Source organism: Canis lupus, chromosome 1, assembly GCF_048164855.1.
Source record: "Canis lupus baileyi chromosome 1, mCanLup2.hap1, whole genome shotgun sequence".
In the NCBI taxonomy this organism is placed as follows: Eukaryota; Metazoa; Chordata; class Mammalia; order Carnivora; family Canidae; genus Canis; species Canis lupus.
The window spans coordinates 117,288,531-117,316,148 of NC_132838.1; the positions used below are offsets into that span (position 1 = coordinate 117,288,531).

Genomic DNA, 27,618 nt, shown 5'->3' on the forward strand with positions numbered 1-27,618 from the left:
CGGCCAGATGCCTCATCTTGTTCCTGGAGGAAGACCAGAGAAGGGAGTGTGGGGAGGGGGAGGCAGGGAGGGGAAGCCAGCAGTTCCAATTCCTGCAGGAGATAAGCAGGCAGAAGAAGCTTATCCCATGTGAGTGTCTGTGTGTGCACACTGGGGCGGGGGTGGGGGGCAGGCCGAGCAACGTATGGTCACGAAAGTCAAAGATGTGACAAACAGGAGGACGCAGAGATGGAGGAACAAATAAAAGGAAGAAGTGTCTTCAAATGTTGACCGAGAACAAATATTTATTGAGCGTCTGGTGTGTGAGAGAGACAGAGCATGGGGAGTGGGGGATGGGGATGAGAACAAAGACAGGAAGACACGAAAAACTGAGAGGCGTAGAGGCGTAAAGAGAGACAGTGACATAGGTAAAGGCTGCCTGAGATGTAACCACCTAATGGAGAGGGAGGGAGGGAGGGGAGGAGAGACAGAGAAGCTTCATGAACTAGAATGCACGTGGCCATGGGGTGCATTGGGAGCTGGGCTCACTCCTATACACACTTAGTGCAGGTGGTCTTGGACGCTGCCTTTCACTCCACCCACTCTGGCTGCCCTGCACACTTATACCTTAGGCTCTCTTTCACACACACACACTCTTGCATATACTTTCCCAGCTCACATTTCGCTCTCACCTTCCCCATGCTCACACGCATGCTCATGCACCCATACACACACAAGAACACAGACATCTGCACTCTCAGTCTCCCAAACACACTCTTGCACACCCCCCAGCAGAGGTGGCAATGAAAAGATGTCTACTTGGGGAAGGAAGAGGCTTGCCAAGGTCATGTACCAGGGGAGGGAAGAGATGGGGAGTCCCAAACCCATGCTGGGTCCAGCTTTCCACCTGGATCTGACCTGCTCCCCCTTATCCTTGGCCAGAGCCGGGCCCTTGGGGTCAGGGGGGCTGGGGAGGCACCGTGGAATGTTCCTGGCATGTGCTGACAGGGGATTTCATGCACCAGCTGGGCCGGGAGGAGCCTGCTGGGCAGAGACCTGGAGCTGGAGACTCGAGAGGGTGCCCGGGGGAGGCAGCAGTGTGAGGACGACATCGGGCTGGGTCTCCTCTGCCGCGGAGGGTCTCTACCACTGACCACATCAGCCTCATCGCTCTCCTGGGCTCCTGGGGCCTGCCGGACTCTGAGCAGCTGTCCCCTCTGAGGGGCTGTGAGTGGTGAGAGGAGAGCAGGGGTGGGGGTGGCAGGAGAGAAGAGAGAGACTGAAGAGGAGGAAAGGAGAAAGAGAGACAGAGAGAGAGAGAGAGACTTATGGAAAGAGAGGAAAACAGAGAAATAGAAGGAGACGAATGGATGAAGAGAGACAATAAGAAAAGCCAGACACATGGAGAGAGAGATCCAGCTAAAGACAGAACCAGAGACAGGAGGCAGGCAGTGGGCACTGTGGGAGCCACAGCCAGAGGACCCAGGATGGCCCTGAGGACCCCCAGCAGGGCTCCCCTGCTCCTCATGGGGCTGCTGACCACAGGTGAGTGGGATCCCAGCCTTGTGATCCAGTACCAGTGGCCCTCATTTCCCACTCATGTTCTGCAGACGGATGACCCTCTGCCCTCTCCTGCTGACACCTCTGTGTCCCCAGGCCTGGCCCAGTTGCCGCTCTCTGCCTCGGCCCCTCGAGGCTTCTGGGCTCTGCCAGAAAACTTGACGGTGGTGGAGGGAGCCACTGCTGAGCTGCAGTGTGGGGTCCACGCCCCTGGCAGTGTGGTACAATGGGCCAAAGATGGGCTACTCCTGGGCCCTGATCCTAGGATCCCCCGCTTCCCGAGGTACCGCCTGGAAGGAGACCCGAGTAGAGGTAAGAGATCAGGGCCTCAGACCCTGAGCCACCAGCAGGGCCTGACTACGGTCCTGACCTGGGACCCCCGCTCTCACCTGCAGGTGAATTCCACCTGCATATTGAAGCGTGTGACCTGAGCGACGATGCAGAGTATGAGTGTCAGGTCGGCCGCTCGGAGACAGGCCCTGAGCTCGTGTCTCCCAGAGTGATCCTCTCCGTCCTGGGTATGAGTGAGAGAGTCCAGAATTCCAGCCCTCTCTTACTCCAGGGCCTGGGATTCCAAGCCCCCAGTCCCAGACCCAGGGAACACGTTTGATGGGCAAACTCAAAAATCCAAATCCTCATGTTTTCCTCAGTGGTGGCAGCTCACCCCAGACCTTTTCTCACCAGTGCCCCCCAAAGTGCTTCAGCTGACCCCTGAGGCAGGGAGCACAGTCACGTGGGTAGCTGGGCAGGAGTACGTGGTCACCTGTGTGTCTGGGGACGCGAAGCCGGCACCCGACATCACCTTCTTCCAGAGTGAGTGTGGGTGAACTGATGGGGACAGCATCAAGTCCCTGGAGTGGGGCGAGAGTGGGTCCCTCCTAGAGGTCCCAGAAAATAGGACATTCTCGAGTGATGGGAATGCAGGAACGAACTCGGGGAGATGTTGAGGCCAGTGTGAGACCCTGCGAATGGGAGGGAACATCCAGGGAGAGGCACCATAGTCTGGGACTCAGGGAAGGGGCCGAGGCTCCAGACAGAGATGTGGGTGTCATCGTTGGTGCTGAAGCAAGAAGCTGGGTGATGGCGGTGAGTGACACAACTCAGCAAGGTGGTGAGGGCAGGACTCCGGGATTCCGGGAGGCCTGAATGCCTGGAGGAACAAAGCTAGAGCTTTTCCTCTAGAAGCAGGAGGGAGGGGGCGCTATGTCCACACTGAGGATTTCCAGGCCATTCTCCCCAGGATCTACCCTGAGGAGAAGCTGGCATCCCTTTCGCCCTCTTGTTGCTTCAAGGTGGACAAACAGTTTCTGACATCTCTGCCAATGTGAATGCGGGGTCCCAGGAGAAACTCTTCACCACAGAGGCCACAGCCAGGTATGAAATTTGGGATGCTCTCCTCTCAGCCTGACCCCTAAATTTCTCTGTGAAGATGCCAAGCGTGAAGACTAGAGTCAGGCATGAACAATCTGGGACCTAATTCTTCATCCCGATGCTCCAAAACATCTTCATGGGAACGCTATAGTTCCAGAGTATCAAGTACAAGATTTTGGCCAGGGGTGGGCCCGTGGGATCCCAGTTTTCACTGCTGACCCCCCAGATGTCTTCCATGGAACTCGAGATCCTCAAGGAAATTAACGGAGGGAACCTGGGATCCCCATATCTTCACCCTGACTCCCCAAATTTCAGATGATGACTCTGACTCCAGAACCCCAACTTCCCACCCCAGGGTGACACCCCAGAGCTCAGATAATGGGCAGCTATTGGTCTGTGAGGGGTCCAGCCCAGCATTGGACACCCCTATCCGGGTCTCGGTCACCATGAATGTTCTGTGTAAGTGGGGAACTGAGTCAGCTGTGGGGGATGGGGAGCAGGGATTAGGGGTCCTAGGGGGGGTTCCGGGATTATGGAAGGTTCAGGTTCTCAAGGAGAAACATGGCGGTTCTGAGGCTGGTTGTGGGGCCTGAAAACACTGGCTAGGCTCTCCATGCCCACTGAGTGACTGCTGTTTCCCAGTCCCCCCAGGGCCCCCTGTCATTGAATGGCCAGGCCTGGACGAGGGGCATGTGCGGGCAGGACAGAGCTTGGAGCTGCTGTGTGTGGCCCGAGGGGGGAACCCGCCAGCCACACTGCAGTGGCTGAAGGTGAGGGCAGGAGCAGGCATGGGGTGGGGTGGGAGGGGATGCGGGGGTGGGGGGCTGGCCCTGAGCTGGCCCAGGTCTGTCTCTGTCTCCAGAATGGCCAGCCCATGTCCACAGCGTGGGGCACAGAGCACGCTGAGGCAGTGGCCCGAAGCATGCTAGTGATGGTCGTGCGACCGGAAGACCACGGGGCGAGGCTCAGCTGTGAGGCCCACAACAGCGTATCTACAGGGATCCAGGAGCGCGGGGTCACGCTGCAGGTCACCTGTGAGTCCCGATGCCGGATGCCCATCTGTCAGTCCATGCCCCAGAGAACCATCTGTGTCCTCAAAGCATGCCTGCCTGATGCCAGAGACCTTGTCATCTGTCCCCAGTCCCTTGTCGGGGCCGGTCTGAGTGTTTCTCCTCTGTCCCCCGGCCCCACAGTTCCCCCTAGTGCCATTACCATCTTGGGATCCGCATCCCAGTCTGAGAACAAGAACGTTACGCTCTCCTGCATCTCCAAGTCCAGTCGCCCACGGGTCCTGTTGCGATGGTGGCTGGGTTGGCGGCAGCTGGTGCCCACAGAAGAGATGGTCGTGGATGTGAGGCGGTGGCCAGGCTCCTGGGTCTGAGGGAGGAGGGAGATGAGGGCACGACTCCTGGATCTGGGGGAGGACAGGTCTGGCAGCCGGGATGACTGGGTCCTGGCCTTGTGGGCCTCACAGAGGAGGGGTGGAGATGCTTGATGTGTGTCCCTGCTAGGGTCCGGAGCAAACCCAGACCTCTGGGACCTTGGATGGGAGTGCTCTGGCTCCCAAGCCTGAAGCTCGCTCCTTACCAGGGCCTGCATGGTGGCCACATCTCCATGTCCAATTTGACGTTCCTGGTGCGACGGGAGGACAATGGTCTGACTCTCACGTGTGAGGCCTTTAGTGAGGCCTTCACCAAGGAGACCTTCAAGAAATCACTCACCCTGAATGTGAAATGTGAGTCTCCACATTTGCCCAGGGGTGCCCCCCCATTTCCTATCCCTTAGAGACCCCCCTCCCCCGCCCAACAGGCCCAGCCCAGAGAGAAAAGCTACTCTTCCTGGCTTTCCTCACAGATCCTGCCCAGAAGTTGTGGATAGAGGGTCCGCCAGAGGGACAACGCCTCCGGGCTGGGACTCGAGTGAGGCTGGTGTGTTTGGCCATTGGAGGCAACCCAGAACCCTCTCTTACTTGGCTCAAGGTTGGTGCCAAACGAAGGCTATAGGGTTGGCGAGAAATGTGGGGGAAAGACGAAGCCCTTTCGCTCCTCCAGAGTCTTGAGAAATGTTGGAGAAACTTGAATTTCTTGAAAAATACTGGAGAGTTTGAATTTTGGTAGGGAATTGGAAAAGACACAGATGCCATGAGGATTAAATGGAATCCAGGAAAATTCTGGGAATTCTGGGAAAACAGTGAGAATTCTAGGAAAAAAGCAGGAATTCTAGATGAGGATGGGGAAGTCTAGAGAAAAGGCAGTAAATTTCATCAAAAGTAAAGGAAATTCTGGCAAAATCCTAGGGGTTCAGATGAAATGGCAGGGATTTTAGGGAAAGGTAAGAATTCCAGGTGCAAGGACAATGATGGGCAAAGGTTAGAAATTCGAGGGAGAGACTAGTTATTTCACAGAACATTTGAAAACCTATTGATATTAATTTCCATTCATGGGATTCGGGGGTAAAAAGCGAAATTCCATTAAAATTAAAAGAAGTTCTGAGAAAATCCTGGGAAGTTAAGGGGCTAGTGAAAATTCTGGGGGAAATACTAAGAATTAGAGGAATGAAATTTAACTGGATGGAATTCTAGGAAAGTGACGAGAATTTGGGCAATCAAAGGATTCTAGGCAAAGACTAGTGTCATAAGAGAATATTGGGGAAGGATTCAGAAATCCATGGAAAGAGTGTGGAATTAAGAGAACAATCAAAGGAAATCTTGGGGAACGTGGGAATTTTAAGAAAAGGAACTAAAGATAGAAAAAAAATGAAGAAATTCTGGGAAAGGCTTGGGGATTCCATGGGACTTTCCTGGTGTGTGGTGTTTGCTAAGTGTAGCCGGAATGGAATTTGAGGAGTGGGGCTGAGGGTCGGCAGGGGCACCAACCACTGCTGGCCTCTGGAGGCCAGTGGAGGGGTGCCTCGTAGGGGTGGAGGCCGGATCTCACTGCAAAGCCACTGGGCTCTGGGGCCCCAGGGGAGGCAGAGAGACTCCCCGTGGCAGGTGCTCAATTCCAGTCCCCATTCGAATCTACTTTAGTGGGTGCCAGGGAAAGGAGGCCCCTTTGCCTCATCACACCAAGGCTTTATCAGAGCTGGCTGCAGCCAACCCAATGGGCTGTTTCTGGGGGGAAATGTTAGGGCTGCTTGTCCCCCAGTTAGTCTCTGCCCTCAGGACTCCCGGACGGTGACTGAACCGCGGCCGCCCCAGGAGCCGCGGAGGGTGCAGCTGGGAAGTCTGGAGAAGTCAGGGAGCACGTTCTCCCGAGAGCTTATACTGATCACGGGTCCATCGGACAACCAGGCCAAGTTCACGTGCAAGGCGGGTCAGCTGAGCGCATCCACGCAGCTTGTGGTGCAGTGTGAGGGCGCCCTGGGCCAGGACCTGGGGGAGGGCTCGGTCGTGGCGGGGAACTAGGCCAGAGCCAGGCTGGGGGACAATGGATATGGACAGGCAGGACGCGAGCAGCAGAGCCTGGGGTCTCGGTAAGGCGGAAGCAGGGTCTGAGCCTCGCTCTTCCCACCTGGCCCGTTCTTGAAGTTCCCCCAACAAACGTGACGATCTTGGCCAATGCTACGGCACTGCGCCCAGGGGATGCATTAAACTTGACTTGCATCAGTGTTAGCAGCAACCCGCCTGTCAACTTGTCGTGGGACAAGGAGGGGGAGAGGTGAGATGCCAGGGGCCCCCCTCCACTCTCTGGTTCTGGTCTCACACCTTCACCATTTGAGCCCCCACCCCCACCCCTGCGGTCCTGCCCCCTACCTAGTTTGAACCCCCCACTCCCACCCCTCCGGTCCTGCCCCACACCTAGTACCTCTCTGGCTCCGGTTCCATCCCTGAGCTCGCCCCGACCTGGCCCTGCGTGGTCCACAGGCTGGAAAGTGTGGCCACACCGCCCCGTAGTGCCCCATTCAAAGGCTCTGCGGCAGCCAGGAGCGTCCTTCTGAGAATGTCATCCCGAGACCACGGCCACCGAGTGACCTGCCGAGCCCACAGTCCTGAGCTACGGGAAACCATGAGCGCTTTCTACCGCCTCAACGTGCTGTGTAAGTGGAACCCCTCTTGATTCCCTCCTGGCTCTATACTACCTGGGTCTTTGCGTGGACACTCCTTTATCTCCATTCTACAGCTGGAAACTTTCCTGACCTTTATCCTTGACCCCTGGCTCTACACCAACTCCTGTCTTACCCAACCTCCATTTTGCCTTGCCCTCTTTTCAACCCTTGACTGTGAGCCCTCTTGAACCCCTTCTCTATCTTTTAACCTGACTCTGACCTTTACCCTTTTCCTAAACTAGATCCTGACCTCTATCCTGAACCTAACAGCAGAGCTCAGCTCTGAACTTGTTACCTTGTACACAACCTTAAATCTAGTCATGAGTCCAGCTGTAACCCTTAGAGCAGTACCTGATCTCAGATCCATCCCAGACCCCAACCTTAACAACAATCTTGACTTCAGTGGCGCCCCTTCCACAGATCCTCCAGAGTTCCTGGGGGAGCAGGTGCTTGTGGTGACCGCGGTGGAGCAGGGTGAGGCACTGCTGCCGGTGTCTGTGTCTGCCAACCCTGCCCCGGAGGCCTTCAACTGGACTTTCCGTGGCTACCGTCTCAGCCCAGGTGCGTGGAGTGGTCAGGGAGAGGGGTGCAGAGGCCCCCCAGACTGGAGGGTCTGGCAGGGCCCTCACCTTGACCTCCCCCAGCTGGCGGCCCTCGGCATCGCATCTTGTCTGGTGGAGCTCTGCAGCTGTGGAATGTGACCCGCGCTGACGATGGCCTCTATCAGCTGCATTGCCAGAACTCAGAGGGCACCGCCGAAACTCTAGTGCGGCTGGATGTACACTGTGAGCACCCCTTCGTCACCCTAGCAAGCTAGGGAGTTCTGGGAGCCCCGCCCCCCCATGCCGAACAACACCCGTTCAGGGAGTCTTGCCCATTGTGGAGTCTCCTATGGTGGAAGCCCAGCCCACCCAGGGATAGGCACCCATGCTGAAAGCTTCCCACTCTGGAAGCTCCGACTGTGATGGAGTTGCTCTCGCTTTGAGAACCTTGCCCAGTAGAGAGACCCTATGTGGAATCTGCTCAGACAGGGGCCCATTTACATGGGAGTTACTCTCATCAGGAAGCCTTGGGGCACCTGGGTGGCTCCGTTGGTTAAGCATCTGACTTTTGATTTCGGCTCAGATCATGATCTCAGGGTTGTAAGATTGAGTCCTGACTAAGCTGTGCTTAGGGTGGAGCCTGCTTAAGATTCTCTCTCTCTCTCTCCCTCTGCCCCACTACCCCCATGTGCACATGTACAGGAGCGGTCTCTCTCTCTCTCTCTCAAAAAGGGGGGGGGGAGCCAAGCGCACTGTGGAAGCTCCACTTCCACAGAATCATGGAAGTCCGCCAGACCTACTCTTGTCACCACAGAGGCACAGCACAGTGGAGGGTGGAGAATGCCTTACTAACCCTGAGAACTTTACTCCAACTGCTCTGCATAAAGGGCAGACTGTATCATACCTGTTCATGCCTGTAACTTTCCTGAGCACCACTAAGGCGCTTTTCCCACCTGGAGCCTTCTCCCATCACCATCTGTATGGACACAAGTGGCTTTCCCACCCCTTTTGCCTTCCCCAGATGCTCCCACTATCCGAGCTCTCCAGGATCCTACTGAGGTGAATATTGGGGGTTCTGTGGACATAGTCTGCACTGTTGATGCCAATCCTATCCTTCCAGAGATGTTCAGCTGGGAGAGGCTGGTAAGGATCTGACCTTTGGTAAATGAAGATGGGGGCTTGAGGATGTGGTTTCCTGATTATGAGCTCCTTGGGGAGAGGGATCACAGCTATACGATCCTGTATAACTATATGTTGTTGGGCTCCAAGAACTAACTAACATATACTATACATATGTATAACTATATGTATGCTCCAAGAACTAACTAACTGTTGAGTGACAGATGGATGGGTGCATGAGTGAATAGATAACCATGTGAGTGGGTGGGCAGGTGAATGGATATATGGATCAATAGGTAGGTGGATGGATGAATAAGTGAATGGAAGAACAGAGGGACAAACAAACATGTGAATGGGTGGGTAGTTGATGAATAGAAGAGTGGCAAAATGGTTCAATGAGATAAATGAATAGATATATTGATTAGATTAGAGGGTAGATGGATGGATAAATACACATCAGTGGAAAGATGTCTGTGGAAGGATGATGGATGAATGGATGGACAGATGGAATGGATGGATGAGTGCATGGGGCAATAGAGAGATGGAGAAATGGATAAACAAGTAGTTGGATGAACTGATGAATAGTTGCATGTATTTATGGGTATGTGCATGTATGAGTAAATAGAAGAGGTGGATGGGTAGAGATGGAAGGGTGGATAGGAGGATAGGTAGAAGAAAAAAAAGGATTGGATGAATGAATGGGTAAATGCACAAATGGATGAAGGAGAGGTAGATGGATCGATAGATAAATGAATAAATCAATGAAGAGATGGATGGTTAAATAGATGGAGAGATAGATGGTTCCAAGCATGAATGGTTGGATAAATGGATGGGTGAATAGTTTTCTGGGTTGGTGGATGAATGGATGGGCCATGAATGAATGATTGGATACATGGATAGATGGATGGATGACTGGTTGAATGGATAGACGGACAGGGGAATTTTTTCTTCACTGGATCTTTGGAGGGTGATTCTGTCTAGGAGAAAAAAGCTACAGGAGGGACACAGTTTGGGGGATAATGGAGCTACAAACTTGGGGGCCATCTCCTGTATCTTGTGCCACAAGGGAGAAGAGGAGGAGGACCAGAGCCTGGATGACATGGAGAAGATATCAAAAGGATCGACAGGGCGTCTTCGAATTCACCATGCCAAACTGGCCCAGGCTGGTGCTTACCAGTGCATCGTGGATAATGGAGTGGCACCTCCAGCCCGAGGGTTGGTCCGACTTGTTGTCAGATGTGAGTAACACCCAAACTCCTGATTTCAAGGCCTGCCACTAAACTCACATCTCTCATGTCCTACCACATACCTCATGTTGACCAACAACTCCTCCTAGTCGCCCCCCAGGTGGAGCACCCCACTCCCCTAAACAAGGTGGCTGCAGCTGGAGACAGTACAAGTTCTGCCACTCTCCACTGTCGTGCCCGAGGCGTCCCCAACATCGTCTTCACTTGGGCCAAAAATGGAGTCCCTCTGGATCTCGAGGATCCCAGGTGAGTCAAGGCCTAGCCAGGTAGCGCTCTAGTCCCAACTTTGGTTCCTCGACCCCGGTTACCCTTCCTGAATCCCTGCCACACCTCCTCTCCAGGTACACAGAGCACACATACCACCAGGGTGGGGTCCACAGCAGTCTCCTGACCATTGCCAACGTGTCTGCAGCCCAGGATTATGCCCTCTTCACGTGCACAGCCACCAACCCCCTTGGCTCAGACCACACCAACATTCAACTCGTCAGCATTAGTATGGTGGGAGCGGGCTGTGCGGGTGTTGGGAGGATGTGCCCTGGATCAATTTCCAAGTCTCTTGTTGGCCCAGAATGGCAGTGTTCCCAAAACCTGGGAAATGTTTATGAGCAGGGATGGAGTTTCTGCCTGCCCTGAAAATTCTAATGGAGACTAGATCTTCAGGGAAATCCACAGCAAGGGAAAAAGGAGGGAGAGGGTACTTACTGGCCTGAATAACCAAAAAGTACATTGTCAGGGGTCGTTGGATCTATGTTCAGGTCATCAAGAACTCTCCGACTCTCAGGTTTGCTTTTCTCTGTGTTGGCTTTATTCTAAAGCTCCTCATAGAGGGCTGTTGGATTTCCCAGGAGAAATGGAATTTATTTCTCTTCCTAACAGTGTATGAAAGTACTAGACTTAAAATTTATTGGCTCTACTCAGCTCCCATCACATCCCTGAACCAATCCTGTGGTTAGGAAAGGTTTGGCCTGGTCACATATCTCTCCTACAAGGAGTAGAGTCACTTCCATCAGAAGCACCTGGCCTGAGAATGTGGGTGAGTGGTTTTCCAAAGGATATTCAGGGTTCTACAACCAGAAGAAATGATGAATGAATGTGACATCGGCACCAAAAAATCCACACAGAGAAGATATGTCATATATAGGCTAGGCTCATATTTAGCAAGTCTGTATTTGCAAATTTGCCTACTTGCTAAAATTTATTTGTATCCTCAGAATCAATACTCATGTGCTTTCTTGGGTCATTCAGGAACATGTACAGAGCAGGCAAAAAAATACAGTCATTCAGTAAGCACATTCTTAGCTAGGGTAGAACCAGGTGACACTCTGTTCCAGCTTTCATACTACAAGGAAGTATCCTCTCTGCGGCCTATTGAGTGCCGTATTTTTTGCACTTTTGTGCTTTTTGTTAGTGATTTTGCTATTTAAAGTAATCGCTAGCCACAGTGCTGAAGTCTAGAGTTCCTAAGGATATGGAGAAGACACTTCGATTGGATAAACTTCGTTCAAACATGAATTATAACACTGTTGGCCATGAGTTCAATGTTAATGAATCAATAAGATATATTAAATAAGGTGCCTTTAAACAGAAACACAAAAAAACAAGGTCATGTATTGATTGGCTGATGAAAATATTGTGACAGGATGTTCACAGGAATCTAAATGCATTTCCCCCAGAAGCAATGATTTGATGTTCTGTAATTCAGTGTTCATAGCAACTTTATAGAACATTACTGCCACTAATCAGAAGAATTGATTATATATTTAAAATAATTCTTAGAAAAATCTAGAAGGAATCTTCCAGAACCCTGTTGTTATCCTCTGACTAGTTCCCTCATCCTTTTCCTCAAAGGCCGCCCGGATCCCCCAACAGGATTAAAGGTTGTAAGCATGACCCCATATTCGGTGGGGTTGGAATGGAAGCCTGGCTTTGATGGGGGTTTGCCACAGAAGTTCCAAATCAGGTGGGTCCCTGTTAAGGTAGAAAGGGATGGAAGCCAACAGGGCTAGGGCACCTCCTGAATGACTGCCCTCTCTTTCATGCAGATATGAGGCACTTGGGACTCCAGGGTTCCTCTACATGGACGTCCTACCGCCTGATGCCACCACCTTCACACTAACTGGGCTACAGCCTTCTACACGATACAGGGTCTGGCTGCTAGCCAGCAATGCCCTGGGGGACAGCGGACTAACTGACAAGGGGTCCCAGATCCCTATTACCACCCCAGGTGGGAAGGGACAGTCTTGAATAGGTTGCAGAGCTCCTCAGGGGACTTATGGGGTGATATAGTGAAGTAGATATTTATTATTCCCTTTGTATAGATGAAGAAACTGAGGACCAGAGAGGTGAAGCAAACTGTTGAGGCTCACATAGCTAGAAGGAAGTAGAGATGAGATTGGAACTCAGACAGATGAACTCCAGGAACCAGTTTTAATTTTTTAATTTTTTAATTTTTATTTAGTTTTTAAAAATATGTTATTTATTTATTCATAAGAGACACCCAGAAAGAGAGAGGCAGAGACATATGCAGAGGGAGAAGCAGGCTCCTCGCAGGGAGCCCGATGTGGGACTTGATCCTGGGACTCCAGGATCACTCCCTGGGCCAGAGGCAGGCACTAAAGCACTGAGCCACCCAGGGATCCCCAGGGACCAGTTTTTAGCCACTAAGCTATACTGTCTGAAACAACACAAGGGAAATTAGAAGAATGTATGCTTTGAATGGAAAGGAAAATATGGAAATTGTGAGGTGCAGCTAAAGCAGTGCTGAGCAGGACATTTATAACATTAAGTGGTCATTTAATTTTTTAAAAAAAGCTTCAGTCAGATTGATGCTTAGTTGTCATCTTAAAATAGAATTAGAAAAAGAAGAACAGGGATCCCTGGGTGGCGCAGCGGTTTGGCGCCTGCCTTTGGCCCAGGGCGCGATCCTGGAGACCCGGGATCGAGTCCCACGTCGGGCTCCCGGTGCATGGAGCCTGCTTCTCCCTCTGCCTGTGTCTCTGCCTCTCTCTCTCTCTGTAACTGCCATAAATAAATAAAAATTAAAAAAAAAGAAAAAGAAAAAGAAGAACAAATTAAACCCAAAGTAAACAGAAGGAAGGAAATAATAAAGAGCAAAATGGATGAACTAGAAAACATAAAAACAATAGAGAAAAATAAATGAAACCAAAAGCTGCTGCTTTGAAAGGTCAATAACCTTCATAAAGTGAATCAAGCCAAAAAAGAGAGAAGACACAACTACACCGATCTCAGGAATGATAGAGGGCATCACTACTAACCCTTAGACATAAGGGGAAGTTAGGGAATATTACAGACAACTTACAGCAACTTTGATGAAAGGGACAAATTTGTTGATATGACTAATGAGAACATTTTGACTCTGGCAGGCACTGTAATGTAACAGCTCATCACACAGAACCTGGTTTAGACAAGCCTGGTTTCAGGTCTCAGCCCTGCCACTTCCTAGTCATGAGACCTTGGGCAAGTTACTTAACATTTTTGAGCCTCAGTTTCTAAAAATAAGGTATCTCATATCTCTGTGCCTATTTCTGAAAGTAGGTCTCCTTCAGACAGTTGTGAGGATTAAATAAATTACTTTATCTAAAGTGCTTAGAATGGGGACGTGTACAAAGTAAGTGCTATGTAAATGCTGATTTAAAGAAATGCTCCCTGCTCAATTTCTGTTTACCCCAAGAGAGCTTCCTTTTTCTGTCTTTCCCTTCCTGACAGAGCAATCTTTTTCCTTATGGAGGTAAGGAACTTCTCCCATTCCTCTTCTTTCCTTCTCCCATTACAGTCTTTGCTCTAAGTACTAAAGCATAAAATACTACACTCACTTCACTTGCTCTAGAACTAATACCTCTATTAAGACATTTAGAGAGCTCAGCATCTTTTTTGGTTAACCGTCCAAAATTGATAATTTGGGTTAAAAGGACCTTCCATATCATAAAGCACTCATCAATAATAATAATATATAATTATATACTAATTATTATCATTATTATTACTATTGGCATTAGATAGTGCCCTTACTATCAGCAATTTGCAGTGTCTTGAAATATTCCTTTTTAAAGAAATATTTATTTATTTCTTTAAAGAAATAAATAAGAAAGAGAGAAAGAGAGAGAATGCACGAGGAAAAGGGGCAGAGGGAGAGGGAGAGAGAATTGCAAACAGACTCCCTGCTGAGCATAGAACCTGAAGTGTGGCTCAATCTCACCACCCCAAGATCATGACCTGAGCCAAAATCAAGAGTTGGTTACCCAACCAACTGCATCACTCAAGTGCCCCTGAAATATTCCTAAGAAGCCAAAAATCAGTTCCTCAAAATGGGTTGAAAAGCTTAATAGGAAACTGAAATATTTAAGGCTTACTCAGACTCTTGGTGTTAATTCACAATCTCTATACCCACCCCCAGGTCTAGACGAGCCTTCTGGAGAACCTGACTACCAGCTGCCCACAGAGCAGCCTGTAGGTAGGTTTTCAATTTCTTGAATATCCCTCTCACCCCTGAGAATAGAACCTTCTGGTTTCCAACCCCACCACCTCTGTTTTGTGGCCACAGCCCCTTAAGACTTAGCTCTGTCTGTTATGCAACGTCCTAAGCGCTATCTTTTGCTTGAATATGATACATTTTCTCTCTAATTCAGTTTAATTCTGAAAGAATTAGCTGGTTCCACACCCTGTGCAGAGCCTATATCAATTTGCTTTTTAAAAGAAGATCTATTAAGGACAGAGAGTGGGGGAGCGGGAGACTCAGAGAATTTAATCAGACTCCCTGATGAGAATGGAGCTGGAGGCGAGGGCCCCAAGGCAGAGCCCCACACAGGGCTAACACACACCTGGACATGGGCCTGGACATGTGTCACAAGGCCTTACGTGGGGCTCGATCTCACCACCCTGAGATCATGACCTCAGCTGAAACCAAGAGTCAGATGCTTAACTGACTGTACCACCCAGGTGCCCCTGTATTTATTGGCTTTTGATATAGAATAAACCAATTCAAACAATGATTATAGCAATAACCATTGTTTCTCTTGATTCTATGAGTGGCTGAACAGTTCTAGTCTGGGCTACAAGCAGCTGGAGGCTCATCTGGGACTGGTTGATCTAGGATGGCCTCCTCCTCACACATCTGACAATCTGATTCTTGGTTGGGACAATGGAGATAACTGGGTGACATGTCTCTCCTTGACTTGTTCACATGGAGGTGGTCACAAGAGTCCCAAGAGCAGCACTTTCAAGCTTCTGATTCTGTCACACTTGATGTTGTCTCATGGGCTGAAGCAAGTGACATGGCTCAACTCAGAGTCAGTGTGGAAAGGGACTACTCAAGAGTGTAGTTACAGGGAGAAAATTATGACCATTTTGCTAACCACCCCCCTTCAAAGCCTGAGAAGAAAGTTGCAAGTGACAGAAATTCAGCTGTTGTGGGCAACAAAAAGATTTGCTTGGCTTGGGAAATGGAAAATTTCAATAGGTGATCACAATTTTCACGAAGGACCTATTCCTCTGTCTCAACTTTGCCTTCATTTTTGATGGCCTCCTTCTCAGGTTCTTTTGTCAAGAGTGCAGAGAAATACCTGTTCCCCTCCACACACCTCCAGCTTTGTTCCACTTCTCACCAGTCTGCAGAGGAATGTCCTAAATGTTATGGCAAAAATCCACCTTGGGTCAAACGCTAGATAGGTCTGAACTGATCACTGTGGAAAGAGGGATGGGTGCTCTTATTGGCCAGGGAGGGCCATGTGTCCTCCATGGAGATCTGTGGGAACATATAGCCTGAGAAGGAAGAGGAGGAGGAGGAGGAGGAGGAGGAGGAGGAGGAGGAGGAGGAGGAAGAGAGAGAGAGAGAGAGAGAGAGAGAGAGAGAGAGAGATTGGCTATTTTCTCAAAGGAAAATGAGTGCTGTTAGCAGAAGATAGGGAGACAAATGCTGAGCAGATGTCTACTTAGAGGGATTTAGTCTTGTCCTTTAGGGATATACAGAAGACTCTGATATTACCTGGAATGGAAGTTTGTGCAAAGAAGTCATTTGAGAAGAAAATCAGTTGGGAAAAAAGAACATTTAAGGACAGACATTTGACTTTTCCAAGGTTTAGGGGTGTGGCTTTGCCTCAGTGATTCTGGAAATAGCCAGTAGTTAGTTTGTGTGGTTGGAGAGTCCAGTACCAGGATCTATGGATGGTGGGTGGGGCTGAATACATGGGAAGAGGTCTTGAATGCCCATATAAAGAGCTGAAGCTCCCATTTGAGTCTACACATGGGGCTCACGCAAAGGTAGGACCCACTGTTAGTAGCTTGACTTGAGAAAGGAGCCACCTGCCCTGAGGTGGCAAGAGGGAGTGGGCATAGGAATCCCTCCCATCTCCTTCCTTGATCTAGGAAAAGAGACTTTGCTTAGTCAGAAGCGAGCTTTCTCAGAGAATGCTGCTCCGGGCCTAGAGCCAGTTGTTTTGGGTTCACTGAGGGGTATCTTCTGCCCTCAGGACCCTCAGGGCTGCCTCTACTGCCTGTGCTGTTTGCTGTTGGGGGTCTTTTGCTGCTTTCTAATATCTCCTGTGTTGGAGGATTCCTCTGGCAGCGGAGACTGAGGCGTCTTGCTGAAGGTGAGGAGAGACTGTTATTCCCCTGCAGGGATGGAGGCCCAAGGGTGACAGGGAGCCCTGGGGCTGCTCCATATTGAATGTTTCCCAGGGCTGGTTCGCCAGAGAAGGGGTGTCTTTGATCCTTTTTTTCCTACTTTCCATAGGCATCTCGGAGAAGACAGAGACAGGGTAAGTGGGAATATTTTTCTGTAAGAAAGCCTCTGAAGAAAAAGGTTTGGGGATGAGAGATATCAGAGTCAAGACCCAGCTGCTCTCCATACCTCTATCCTGGAAGGTCGGAGGAGGACCGAGTCAGGAATGAATATGAGGACAGCCGGTGGACTGGAGACCAGGACACTCGAAGCTCCACAGTGAGTGGGGGGGTACTCCTGAAAGCCCTGCCAGGGAACTGGCATATTAAAATTCCATCATTAACTTCAGGTTAATCATTGTCCTTTCTGGGAACTATGGAGCCAGAGGATGGAAAAGATTTTATCTGGGTTTTTTTTGGGGTGGGGGCTACTGACAGGTTAGCACAACAGATGTGGAACCATATTACCACTCCATGAAGAACTTCAGCCCCCAGCTGCCACCAACACTGGAGGAGATGTCTTATCTCCGAGGTGAGCCATGACAGTGTCAGAACTCCTTCTGCTCATAGGTACCCCTGACCTCTGGACAGATCCCCTGATCATCCTTCCTTCCACTCTAACTTCAGGTTTCACACATATTGAAGAGGAGAATATGGCTTTTCCTGGACACCTGTATGATGAAGTGGAAAGGCTATATGCCCCGCCTGGGGCCTGGGGACCCATCTATGATGAAGTACCAATGGTGAGCAGATTTGTATCAGCAGAAGTCTTTCCTGGATAGTGCCAGAAAACCCACATCCTACTGTTTATATTAGTTAGGGTAAGCTAGAGGCCATAGTACAAAGGCCTGACTATGGTCCTATTTCCTTCTCACATAGCAATCAGAGGTGAGTGACCCTATTGCACATGGTTACTCCAGAACCCAAGTTCTTTCCATTGTATTCCTTTGCCATCCTCTAGTCCATGTTTGTTCAAGTTTGCATGGATAGGCTAGTTTACTGCAGGTTTCAACTGGTGTGAGAGGGAAAAAGAGAGTGCGGTAGAGGCAAAACCCTGTATTATGGTCCAGGCCCAGAAATGATACACTCTACTCATTCTCTGATGAGAACACAGTCACATGGTCACATCTAACTGAAAAGGAGACTGAGAAATATAGTCCAGCTTGGCAGCTATATGCCTCACTATAGCTCTATTACTGTGGGAAAAATAAGCAATGCGTTCTATTGGATAATTAGCCTTCTCCACTACACTGGTCAAGCAGAGAGATATAGAGGGGTGTAGCAGAGAGAAAAAGTTTTTGGCCCACTCAACTGAAAAGTCAAGGGATAGAATAGTCTTCAGGTCCCACCCAGGTGGACCCAGAGTTTCCTCCCTAGAGTGTCCTTAGAAAATGCAGGTTTGTATCCTATTAGATTGGAAACCTTCAGAGAAGGAGAAAGCTTCTTTTCCAATAGCCTTAAAGCCCCAGAGCTGACACTTTATTAGTCTAACTTTGGTCGCATATTTATTGATGAACCACGGACGCAGGGGAAAGACTATGCTAATTGGACAGGTCTGGATTGGTGCCCAGCCATGGCATTAGGGAGTAGGGGCCAGTCTCACTCAACCCACTGGACTGAGAGAGAGGAACAGGGAATCCAGAGGGAAGTGAAGATGGTGGCTGGGCAGGCAAGAACAATAGACATCTTGACCATCAACTACCCCCACGTACTGTAAGGGAGGTGGAGCAGAACCCTTGACTTTCTGTGTGGCCTTGGCTAATGCTCTGGCACCTCTGGCCAAGAATTTCCCTCTGTAACTTTGTCCCAGATGGGGCACTGTTCTCAGAAGCGTGGGAATAACGTGCCTTAAAATGCTGTGCCACGTCAAAATGCTGTCCGTGGTGCTGAACCATATGTGCTCTCTAAAGCACAGATGCAATCTGCACACTTTTTCTGTAAAGGTCCAGATAGTAAATACTTTGGGTTCTGCAGGACATGCCTGTCCTTTTTGAAACTACTCAGCTTTGCCGCTACATAGACAATACATAATAGACATAACATAACTGAATATATACATACATACATAGACAATACATACTGAATAAGTATGGCTAAGTTCCAATAAAATTTTATTTTTGGACACTGAAATTTGAACTTCATATAATTTTCATATGTCATAAATATTCTTCTTCTGATATTTTCCCATTAATTAAAAATATGTAAAACCATTCTTAGCCCCAGGCAGTACAAAAACAAGCAGCAGGCTGTATTTGGCCCACAGGCAAATCTGCTCTAAAGTTTGCCGAGCTAAAACAACCATTTTCTCCTAATCCTATGGCAAAGCACATTTCCAGTAAGGACTGTTCCACATGGCCATTTTTTGCCTTCTATTTTGATGAAGATTTGGAAATTTATAGGACTAACAGAATCATGACTCACATTCCACTCCAATTTCGATAACATGCATTTTTAAAAGTTTCATATTTCTGACATTTAAATTATTTTTCTGACAGAAATCATGAGGTATCTTGGACTTGCTTAAAAATAACCCAGTTAGTGGGGTTAGGAGATGAAAAGATGGAGATATAGATAAATCAAGATTGACCAAGGGTTGATATTAATGAAGCTAGGTGATGGGTACATGGAGGTTCATGATGGAGGCTCATTATCACTCTCTTCTTTGTAGTTGGATTTCCCCCCCATAATTAGAAGCTAAGACTTTTTTTTTTTTCTGAGAAGTTGAGTAGGAGTGTGTATCCCTTTTGGAGCTGCAATGATGATCCCCAGGGCATATGTCTATGGTTCTAACTCCACCTTTGGTTGTCAGGGCCCCTCTGACCCCTCCTGGCCTGAGGAGACATATGAGGATACAAGAAGAATCTATGATCGGGTAGCAGGAAACTTGGACCCTGTGGAAACTGATTCTCTACCCTTTGAGCTGAGGGGACATCTGGTGTGAGAGCCTTCCCAACACCCTTTTCCTACATCTGCAAGACATAATATTCCAATGATCTTTTTTATTCCAACATGGGCTGAGCTTGTTAAGTGAGCTTCATAAGACACAAAGGGATAGGACTATTTTTGAGAGAGGTGTATGTAAGTAACAGGAGATGATTCAAGCTGGTGCCAACAGGCTTATATAAATAAGACTCTTCTGGGAGGTGGCTTTAGAAACTAAACTTCTCCAAAAGGAAACAGTGGATTGTAAAAGACATCTCAATAATGAAAAGCTACTTAAGGGTCTTTATGCTTTTTAAAGTAAAATTTTCAGAAGTTGGCAAAGACCTATTTAAAATAGTTCATTTTGAGTTCAACTACACCTGAAATAGCTAATAATAAGTGGAATTTATGAACTATTATTGTGTCCTACTTGTTTTATTATTTTCTACAGGTATCTAAAATATGACATATAAAAATAAAATTAAATAAATAAAATATGACATATATAAACTATGATACACATGTAAACATAGACTCTATAGAAAATAAAAAGGCAATAAAACAAGCTAGACACAAACGAAAACATATTGTATGATTTCACTTCTAGAAATTCTAAAACAGGCAAAGCTAATCTAAAGTGACAGAGCAGATAAGCAGTTGCCTGGGACCAAGAGAAGAAAATTGAAGAAAATTGACTGCAAAATGGCACAACAGAATTTTTTGGGGTAAATGTTCTATATCATGATGTGGTGGTGGTTTCATGGGTATATAGATTTGTCAAACTCATTGAACTGTACACTTACGATGGGTGCATTTTATAGTACATAAATTATGCCTCAGTAAAGGTAATTTGTAAAACAGTGTCCATAATAAAGCAGCTCAGGAAGAGAATTCTTTTTTCTTCCAGCAAGAGAATTTTTATTGTTTATATTGAACAGACAGAAGGAAAAGTCTGCCTCTTTTCACGGCTAAAGAGAGTATAGCTAAGTATAATCTTCGCTTATGACTCCACTTCTATTTGATTAATCATATTATTGAAACTGTAGGTTCAAATGCTCATCAACATATTAATTTTTTTAACCAGTGCAGACTAAAATAAGCTTTTATACTACAACACTTGAATACACAAATACACTGGGGCCCAAACAATTCCCCTTTAATTTAAAAGATGATTCCATTTCTAAAAGTAGAGTTTTTCTGTGTGTGTGTGTTTTTTTTTCAAAGAAGAAACCCACAACATTCTGTTTCCACACTGGCTAAGCAGGAAAGGTGAGTTTATTGGTTGTTCTAGCTGACAACATCAGAGAAATGCTGGCCTCAAGCACTGCTGGGTACAGTACTGAAACACAGTCAGGAAGGATCTATTTTTCTATGTCTTTGGCTCTGCTTTTCTCTGTGTTGATTTTATCCTCAGGTAGAGTCTTCATTTAAGAAAGAAAAATGACCACTTACAGCTCTAGGCTGGTATTCCATAAGCTCAGCAGTCACAATGTCTCTTTTGCCAATAGTTCTGGAAAGTCCTGTGGCTGTTTTTCCCTCAGCCCAGCTTGGGTTTTAAGCCCATACCTGAACCAGTCATTGTAGCCAGGGGAGACAATATGCTGATATTCACGGATCTGGGTTGCTGGGTACCACTTGAGCTGTTTGGGTAAGATTCCACAAAGGAGCTCCATGCTGTGGTTGGGTCTCTTCATGCACTTCTTATTTCCTCTTTGCCATTGTCTGAATCAACATAGCAAATATCTATTGCTTCTGTCTGCTCAGAATCTAGTTCCTTTTAACTCACCTAAATAACTATGAATGAGACAAGTTCCTGATTACAACAAGCTCCTGGATCCAGCTGTACCTGAAGTTAGGGCTGCTTCTGGACAATAAATTCCCCTCCTCAATGAGGCCAATCTGAATGGTGGTTTTAGTTAGTTGCAACCATAAATTACCCCCTTTCTTAAGCCAGTTCAAATGGGGGCCTTTTGTTAATGGATACAAAAAATGGATAATTTGCAGAAACCCACTCAAGCTCAAGTAGAGATTTTAAAAGAAAATATATATTTTACTAGTTCTAAGGGGAAAATGATTTCATAGTTGAGAAAACATGATAAATGCCACCTTAACCAAATGATCAAAGTTAAGATCATCAGTCATCAAAACGGCATCACAAACCTTCTGGTATGAAACACTGAGGATTAGATAGAATGTCAATGATATTCCAGAGTGAAACGTATAATGTGAATCTAATAATGAGGAAGACAGGTAAGAATAAAAGGATATTCTATAAAATAACTGGCCTGTAATCTTCATATATGTCAAGTTCATGCAACACAAAAGAAGAAAAAGAAAGAACGTTTAAAAAAAAAGAACATTGAGGAATTGTTTCAGATTAAAGGAGACTAAAGAGGTATCAGAACTGAGGGTAACACATAATTTCCATAAAGGGTATTATGGGGCCAACTGGAAAAACTAAATAAGGATTGTAAATTAGATAATAATATTTTCTTCTTCATTGTCTTCATCTTTGTCTTCTTCTCTTGAGATTTTTATTTACTATTTATTCATGAGAGACACACAGAGAGAGAGGCAGAGAGAGAGGCAGAGGGAGAAGTAGGCTCCCTGAGGGAAACCCAATGTGGGACTCAATCCCAGGACCCCAGGATCATGCTCTGAGGTGGTCGAAGGCAGACTCTCAACCACTAAGCCACCCAGGTGTCCCTACATAATAATATTGTATCGGTATTAATTCTATTATACTATGGTTGTGTAAGAGAATATCCTATTCTTAGGAAATGTACACTTATGCATTTAGGGTAAAAGGGTATTGTCTCTTTAGTTTACTCTCAAACAGCTGATAGGGAAAAAAGTGTATATACACAGAGATAGAAAAGTTTAAAACAAATGTGGTAAAATGTTGACTGTTGGAGAATGTGAGTGAAGTGTATTGAGATTCTTGTTACTATTCTTATATCTGAATCTATATATTGGTATATCTGAAATTATGTTAAAATTTTTTTAAAGATTTTATTTATTTATTCATGAGGACACACACACAGAGAGGCAGAGACATAGGCAGAGGGAGAAGCAGGCTCCCTGCAGGGATCCCAATGCAGGACTTGATCCTGGGACTCCGGGATCACGCCCTGAGCCAAAGGCAGACCTCAACATCACCCAGGCATCCCTGAAATTATGTTAAAATTTTAAAAAATATATTGTAAAGCTGCATGACAGAAGCAAAAAATAGGAAGTGCAGCTGGGTCTCATGGTTCTGTAAATCTATCCAGTTCTTTTCATCTTTCATTAGTCCATTCATCTTTTGTCTGAATCCATCAGCAGATTTCCTCCATTCTCTCCTTGTAAATATTTAGCTTCCCTCCTTATCCATAATGATGGCTTGTCGAGGGATTGGCTCCCCCAGTTCTAAAGCACTATGAAGCCCAACACCACATAACTGCTTGACTCTGAAATGTGGTATCTTTATTCCAAATTCCAGGCAGGTCAGATCTGATTAGCTCAAGTTGGGTTAAGAAAAGGAAATCAGGGATCCCTGGGTGGCACAGCGGTTTGGCGCCTGCCTTTGGCCCAGGGCGCGATCCTGGAGACCCGGGATCGAATCTCACGTCGGGCTCCCGGTGTATGGAGCCTGCTTCTCCCTCTGCCTGTGTCTCTGCCTCTTTCTCTTTCTCTGTGTGACTATCATAAATAAATTTAAAAAAAAAGAAAAGAAAAGGAAATCATAAGAGGAATAAAGAATACCTAGGGACGCTGGGTGGCTCAGCGGTTGAGCATCTGCCTTTGGTTCAGGGCATGATCCTGGGGTCCTGGGATCGAGTTCTGCATCAGGCTCCCTGCTTGGAGCCTGCGTCTCCTTCTGCCTATGTATCTGCCCCTCTGTGTGTGTCTATCGTGAATAAATAAATAAAATCTTTAAAAAAATATCTAAAACTGGATTTTAAAAAATGAAGATACTACCTATCAAAAAATTTTGAATGCAATTTTAAAAAATGAAGATACTACCTATCAAAATTTTTTGAATGCATTTTTTTGAAAAGAAGTGTTTTGAAGGAAATTTATACCCTTTAGTTCTTACATTAGAAAAGAAGAAAGCTTCAGAGTCATGAACTAAGTGACTACCTTAAGAAACTAGAAAATGTCATTTCTCTAAAGAAGAGATACAGATGGCCAACACATGAAAAGATGCTCAACATCACTGACCATCAGGGAAATGCAAATCAAAACTACAATGAGATATCACCTCACACCTGTCGGAATGGCTAAAATAAAAACCACAAGAAACAACAAGTGTTGGCAAGGATGTGGAGAACAAGGAATCCTCATGCACTGTTGGTATGAATGCAAACTGGTGTAGCCACTGTAGAAAAAGGTATGAAGTTTCCTCAAAATTTAAAAATGGAACTACTTTACAATCCAGTAATTGTACTACTGGGTATCCTCAAAATGCAAAAACACTAATTCAAAGGGATTACATGCACATCTATGTTTATTGCAACATTATTTACAATAGCCAAAATATGGAAGCAGCCCAAATGTCTATTGATAGATAGATAAAGAAGATGTGATATATATATACATAATGGAAAATTATTCAGCCATAAAAAAGAATGAAATCTTGCCATCTGCAATAACATTGATGGAGCTAGAGAGTGTAAAGCTAAGTGAAATAAGTCAAAGAAAGATAAGTAACATATGATTTAACTCATATGTGGAATTTAAGAAACAAAACAAATGAACAAAAGAAAAAAATAAGAGTGACAAACCAAGAAATGGATTCTTAATTATAGAGAACAAACTGATGGTTACTAGAGGGGGGTGGGGGGATGGGGGAAATTGGTGTAGAGGATCAAGAGCCCACTTATGATGAGCACTGAGTAATGTACAGAATTGTTGAATCACTGTATTATACACCTGAAACTAATATAATATTATATGTTAACTACACTGGAATTAAAAATTTTAAACTTAATAAAATTTATAATAATAATAATAAAATGGGAATTTTTTTAAAAAATAAAAAAAGGAGACTAGAAAATGAACCATAGAATAAACCCAAAGAAAACAAAATATTTCTTCTACTTTTAAGAAAATTAAAATATTACTTGCTTTGGCAGCACATATACTAAAATTGGAACAGGGGTGCCTGAGTGACTCAGTTGATTAAGCGTTTGCCTTCGGCTCAGATCATGATCCCAGAGTCCTGGGTTGGAGCCCCACATCGTGCTCCCTGCTCCGCGGGAAGTCTCTTTCTCCCTCTCCCCTGCTCATCCTCTTTCCCTCTCTCTCACTCACTCACTCTCTCTCTCTCAAATAAATAAAACCTTAAAAAACAAATTGGAACAACACAGAGAAGATAGCATGCCCCCTGTGCAAGGATGACACACAAATTGAGAAATGATCCATATTTTTAAAAAAGAAAATTAAAATAATGTAAAATAGAGATTCTTTTTTAAATTTTATTTTTTAAAAGATTTTATTTATTTATTTATTTATGAGAGACACAGAGAGAGAGAGAGGCAGAGGAGCAGGCTCCATGCAAGGAACCTGATGCAGGACTCAATCCCAGGACTCCAGGATTATGCCCTGGGCAGAAGGCAGACGCTAAACCGCTGAGCCACCCAGGGATCCCCAAATTTTATTTTATTTTTTAAGTAGGCTCTACTCCCAGCATGGAGCCCAGCACAGGGCTCAAACTCACGACCTGAAGATTGAGACCTGAGCTGATACCAGAAGAGTCAGATGCCCAACTGACTGAGCCATTCAGGCACCCCTAGAAACTCTTTTTTTTTTTTTTAAGCCAACACTATGTTCTTGGAATTGACAAAATATACAAATCTGATTACAAAGAGAAGCCATCAAAGTTATGAATGAAAAGAACTATGAAAAGCAAGATATGAAAATGAAGTAAGCAGCTTTTAGTCCTAAAGGTGTTTTGTGAGGCTAAGGCAAGCCTGGAAATGGTAAGAATGTGTATGTGTATTGGGTGGGGAGGATTATGGAGAGCAAGACAGCCCCAAGGTTAGGGGTCAGCGCCTACGCAGACTGGGAGCAGTATGCACAGGAGAGTTGCCCAGTGTGGGCTGGGTGAGCCCTAGCATAGTGAAAAAAGCTAATGCCGAGGACAGAGTTCAGTTAAATACAGACGGATTGATCAAATAAATAAATATATTAATGATAGCTAAATTTCTCACTATCAGAGAAAGGGCTTTGCATGGACAAGAATGCCCCATAAACCAAAGATAACGGTTGCTCTATTTGGTGTCCCTGAAGTCCAGAAGAAAAAAGAAAAACAGGACAAAACAAAAATGCCTAGGCACAACCATGTGCTCACAGGAGCATACATTCGCACAACCACCTTGTTTAGCTGTATCTACTAACTCTTAACATATACATACCCTACAAACCTATAAGTATACTCCTAGGTGTTTTTTTTTTTTTTTTTAGATTTTATTTATTTATTCAGGAGAGACACACAGAGAAGGAGAAGCAGGCTCCATGCAGGGAGCCCGACGTGGGACTCGATCCCCGGTCTCCAGGGTCAGGCCCTGGGCTGAAGGCGGTGCTAAACCGCTGAGCCACCCCGGCTGCCCTAATCCTAGGTTTATACTCAGTAGAGAAGGTTGTATCTGTGAACGAAAAGACATAAACTAGAAACTTCATTGGTACCAGAAACTGGAGGCTACCCAAGTGTCCATCAGAGAGAATAGATAATTCAGTTGCATATTCATCCAATAGATACTATGACAATGAGGATAAATGAACTCCTGATTCCATGGTGTGGACAAATCTCAAACATAGTATTGAATTGGAGAAGTGAGACCCCAAAGAGAACATACTATATGATTTCATCTGCTTGAAGTTTAAAATAGGCAAAACTGATCTATGGCATTAGGAGTCAAGATTGGTCATCTTTGCAAGGGCAGAGAGAAAGAGTGACTGGACTGTGGAATGCCATACAAAGAGGGCTTCCGGGGTTATAATGTTGTTCTTTGACCAGGGTGCTAGTTACACAGATGTTGTCACTTCTTCAAAATTTAGCACACTGAACACCTGTAACATGGGCACATTTCTTTATATGTCTTTTACACTGTTAAAATTTTACGTTATATCTCAGCAGTGGCATTATGGTTGGAATTGAAATTTTCTATGTGGTGAACAACCTTGGGTGCCATTCTGAAACAACAAAAAATTATCATTTTCACTCTATTTATAGTTTCATTTCAGAAAAAGTGTATTTTAAACCATACTCAAAATTTTCATGCATTTGCCTGTGCGTTCTATTAATAATTTCAGATAATTGATACACTTTTTATTTTCGTTTATTTGTGGATTTTAAATTTTTATTTATTTATTCATAGAGACACACAGAGAGAGAAGAGGCAGAGACACTGGGAGAAGCAGGCTCCATGCAGGGAGCCCGACGCGGGACTCGATCCCCGGGGGACTCGATCCCCGGGGGACTCGATCCGGGACTCCAGGCTCACACCCCGGGCTACAGGCGGCGCTAAACCGCTGCGCCACCAGGGCTGCCCTTAATACACCTTTTAAACGTCTTTAAGGAAGGTTTCCATTTGTTTAGGGCGCCGACGCAGGATCTAGTAGTGCTGGCTCCTCACCTGTAAGTGTAGCGCCCTCCAATCAACCAAAAACGTTTGTGCAAGTTTCCAAAAGTCCCACCAGGGGGCGGTACCGCCCCGTTTGAAGAGAACCAATTTAGCCCGAGATTCTAAGTAAGTGGTTTGTATATTGATTGGGGTCTGGAGCTCAGCGGAGAGCTCTGTGCTGGACATAAAAACTTGGTGGTGGTAATGGGAGTGTCCTCTGATGTGAAGTGGTCACCGAGCCCCAATCTTAAAGACTGAGTATGGGACCCCTGGGTGGCTCTGCCTTGGGCTCAGGGTGAGATCCTGGAGTCTGGGGATCCAGTCCCACATGGGGCTCCCCACAGAGAGCCTGCTTCTCCCTCTGCCTATGTCTCTGCCTCTCCATCTCTCTGTGTCTCTCATGAATAAATAGGTAAAATCTTTAAAAAAAAAAAGTGAGTAGGTGTGCAAGGCACTGAGACACAGAGAATCACGGGAGAACCGGGGGGAGAGAGATTGTCCTAAAATTGCTGCTGGAGAATTGTTAAGGTGGGGAGTGATAGGAATTGA

At 46.4% G+C, this 27,618-nt stretch overlaps 1 protein-coding gene and 1 pseudogene across 2 annotated transcripts; both read left to right on the plus strand.

Moving 5' to 3' along the window:
• Positions 1-1,022: 1,022 nt before the first annotated feature.
• On the plus strand, positions 1,023-20,045 carry NPHS1 (NPHS1 adhesion molecule, nephrin). 2 transcript variants are annotated; one of them, XM_072779981.1, is made up of 29 exons: positions 1,023-1,524; positions 1,636-1,851; positions 1,935-2,057; positions 2,224-2,352; positions 2,832-2,913; positions 3,266-3,369; positions 3,553-3,680; positions 3,773-3,944; positions 4,104-4,261; positions 4,501-4,645; positions 4,765-4,889; positions 6,074-6,260; positions 6,440-6,569; positions 6,776-6,948; positions 7,378-7,518; positions 7,602-7,742; positions 8,521-8,642; positions 9,685-9,856; positions 9,955-10,111; positions 10,207-10,358; positions 11,714-11,825; positions 11,908-12,089; positions 14,280-14,336; positions 16,351-16,470; positions 16,614-16,638; positions 16,745-16,820; positions 16,979-17,072; positions 17,168-17,283; positions 19,350-20,045. In XM_072779981.1, exons 1-29 carry the CDS (start codon positions 1,308-1,310, stop codon positions 19,479-19,481), a joined length of 3,888 nt encoding a protein of 1,295 aa, XP_072636082.1. In that variant the 5' UTR covers positions 1,023-1,307; the 3' UTR covers positions 19,482-20,045. The 2 variants fall into 2 exon arrangements, with proteins under 2 accessions (XP_072636082.1, XP_072636083.1); XM_072779982.1 differs by lacking the exons at positions 16,614-16,638; positions 16,745-16,820; positions 16,979-17,072; positions 17,168-17,283; positions 19,350-20,045 and adding an exon at positions 13,592-13,613.
• A 4,739-nt stretch (positions 20,046-24,784) lies between these two features.
• On the plus strand, positions 24,785-24,874 carry LOC140608860 (U6 spliceosomal RNA; annotated as a pseudogene).
• The last annotated feature ends 2,744 nt before the right edge of the window (positions 24,875-27,618 follow it).

Bases quoted from the DNA above. Each gene is read 5' to 3' on its own strand.
- NPHS1 (XM_072779981.1), top strand. From the start codon at position 1,308: ATGGAAAGAGAGGAAAACAGAGAAATAGAAGGAGACGAATGGATGAAG. The intron at 3,945-4,103 runs GTGAGTCCCGAT...CCGGCCCCACAG, and splicing joins GGTCACGCTGCAGGTCACCT to TTCCCCCTAGTGCCATTACC. The intron at 17,073-17,167 runs GTGAGCCATGAC...CTCTAACTTCAG, and splicing joins GGAGATGTCTTATCTCCGAG to GTTTCACACATATTGAAGAG.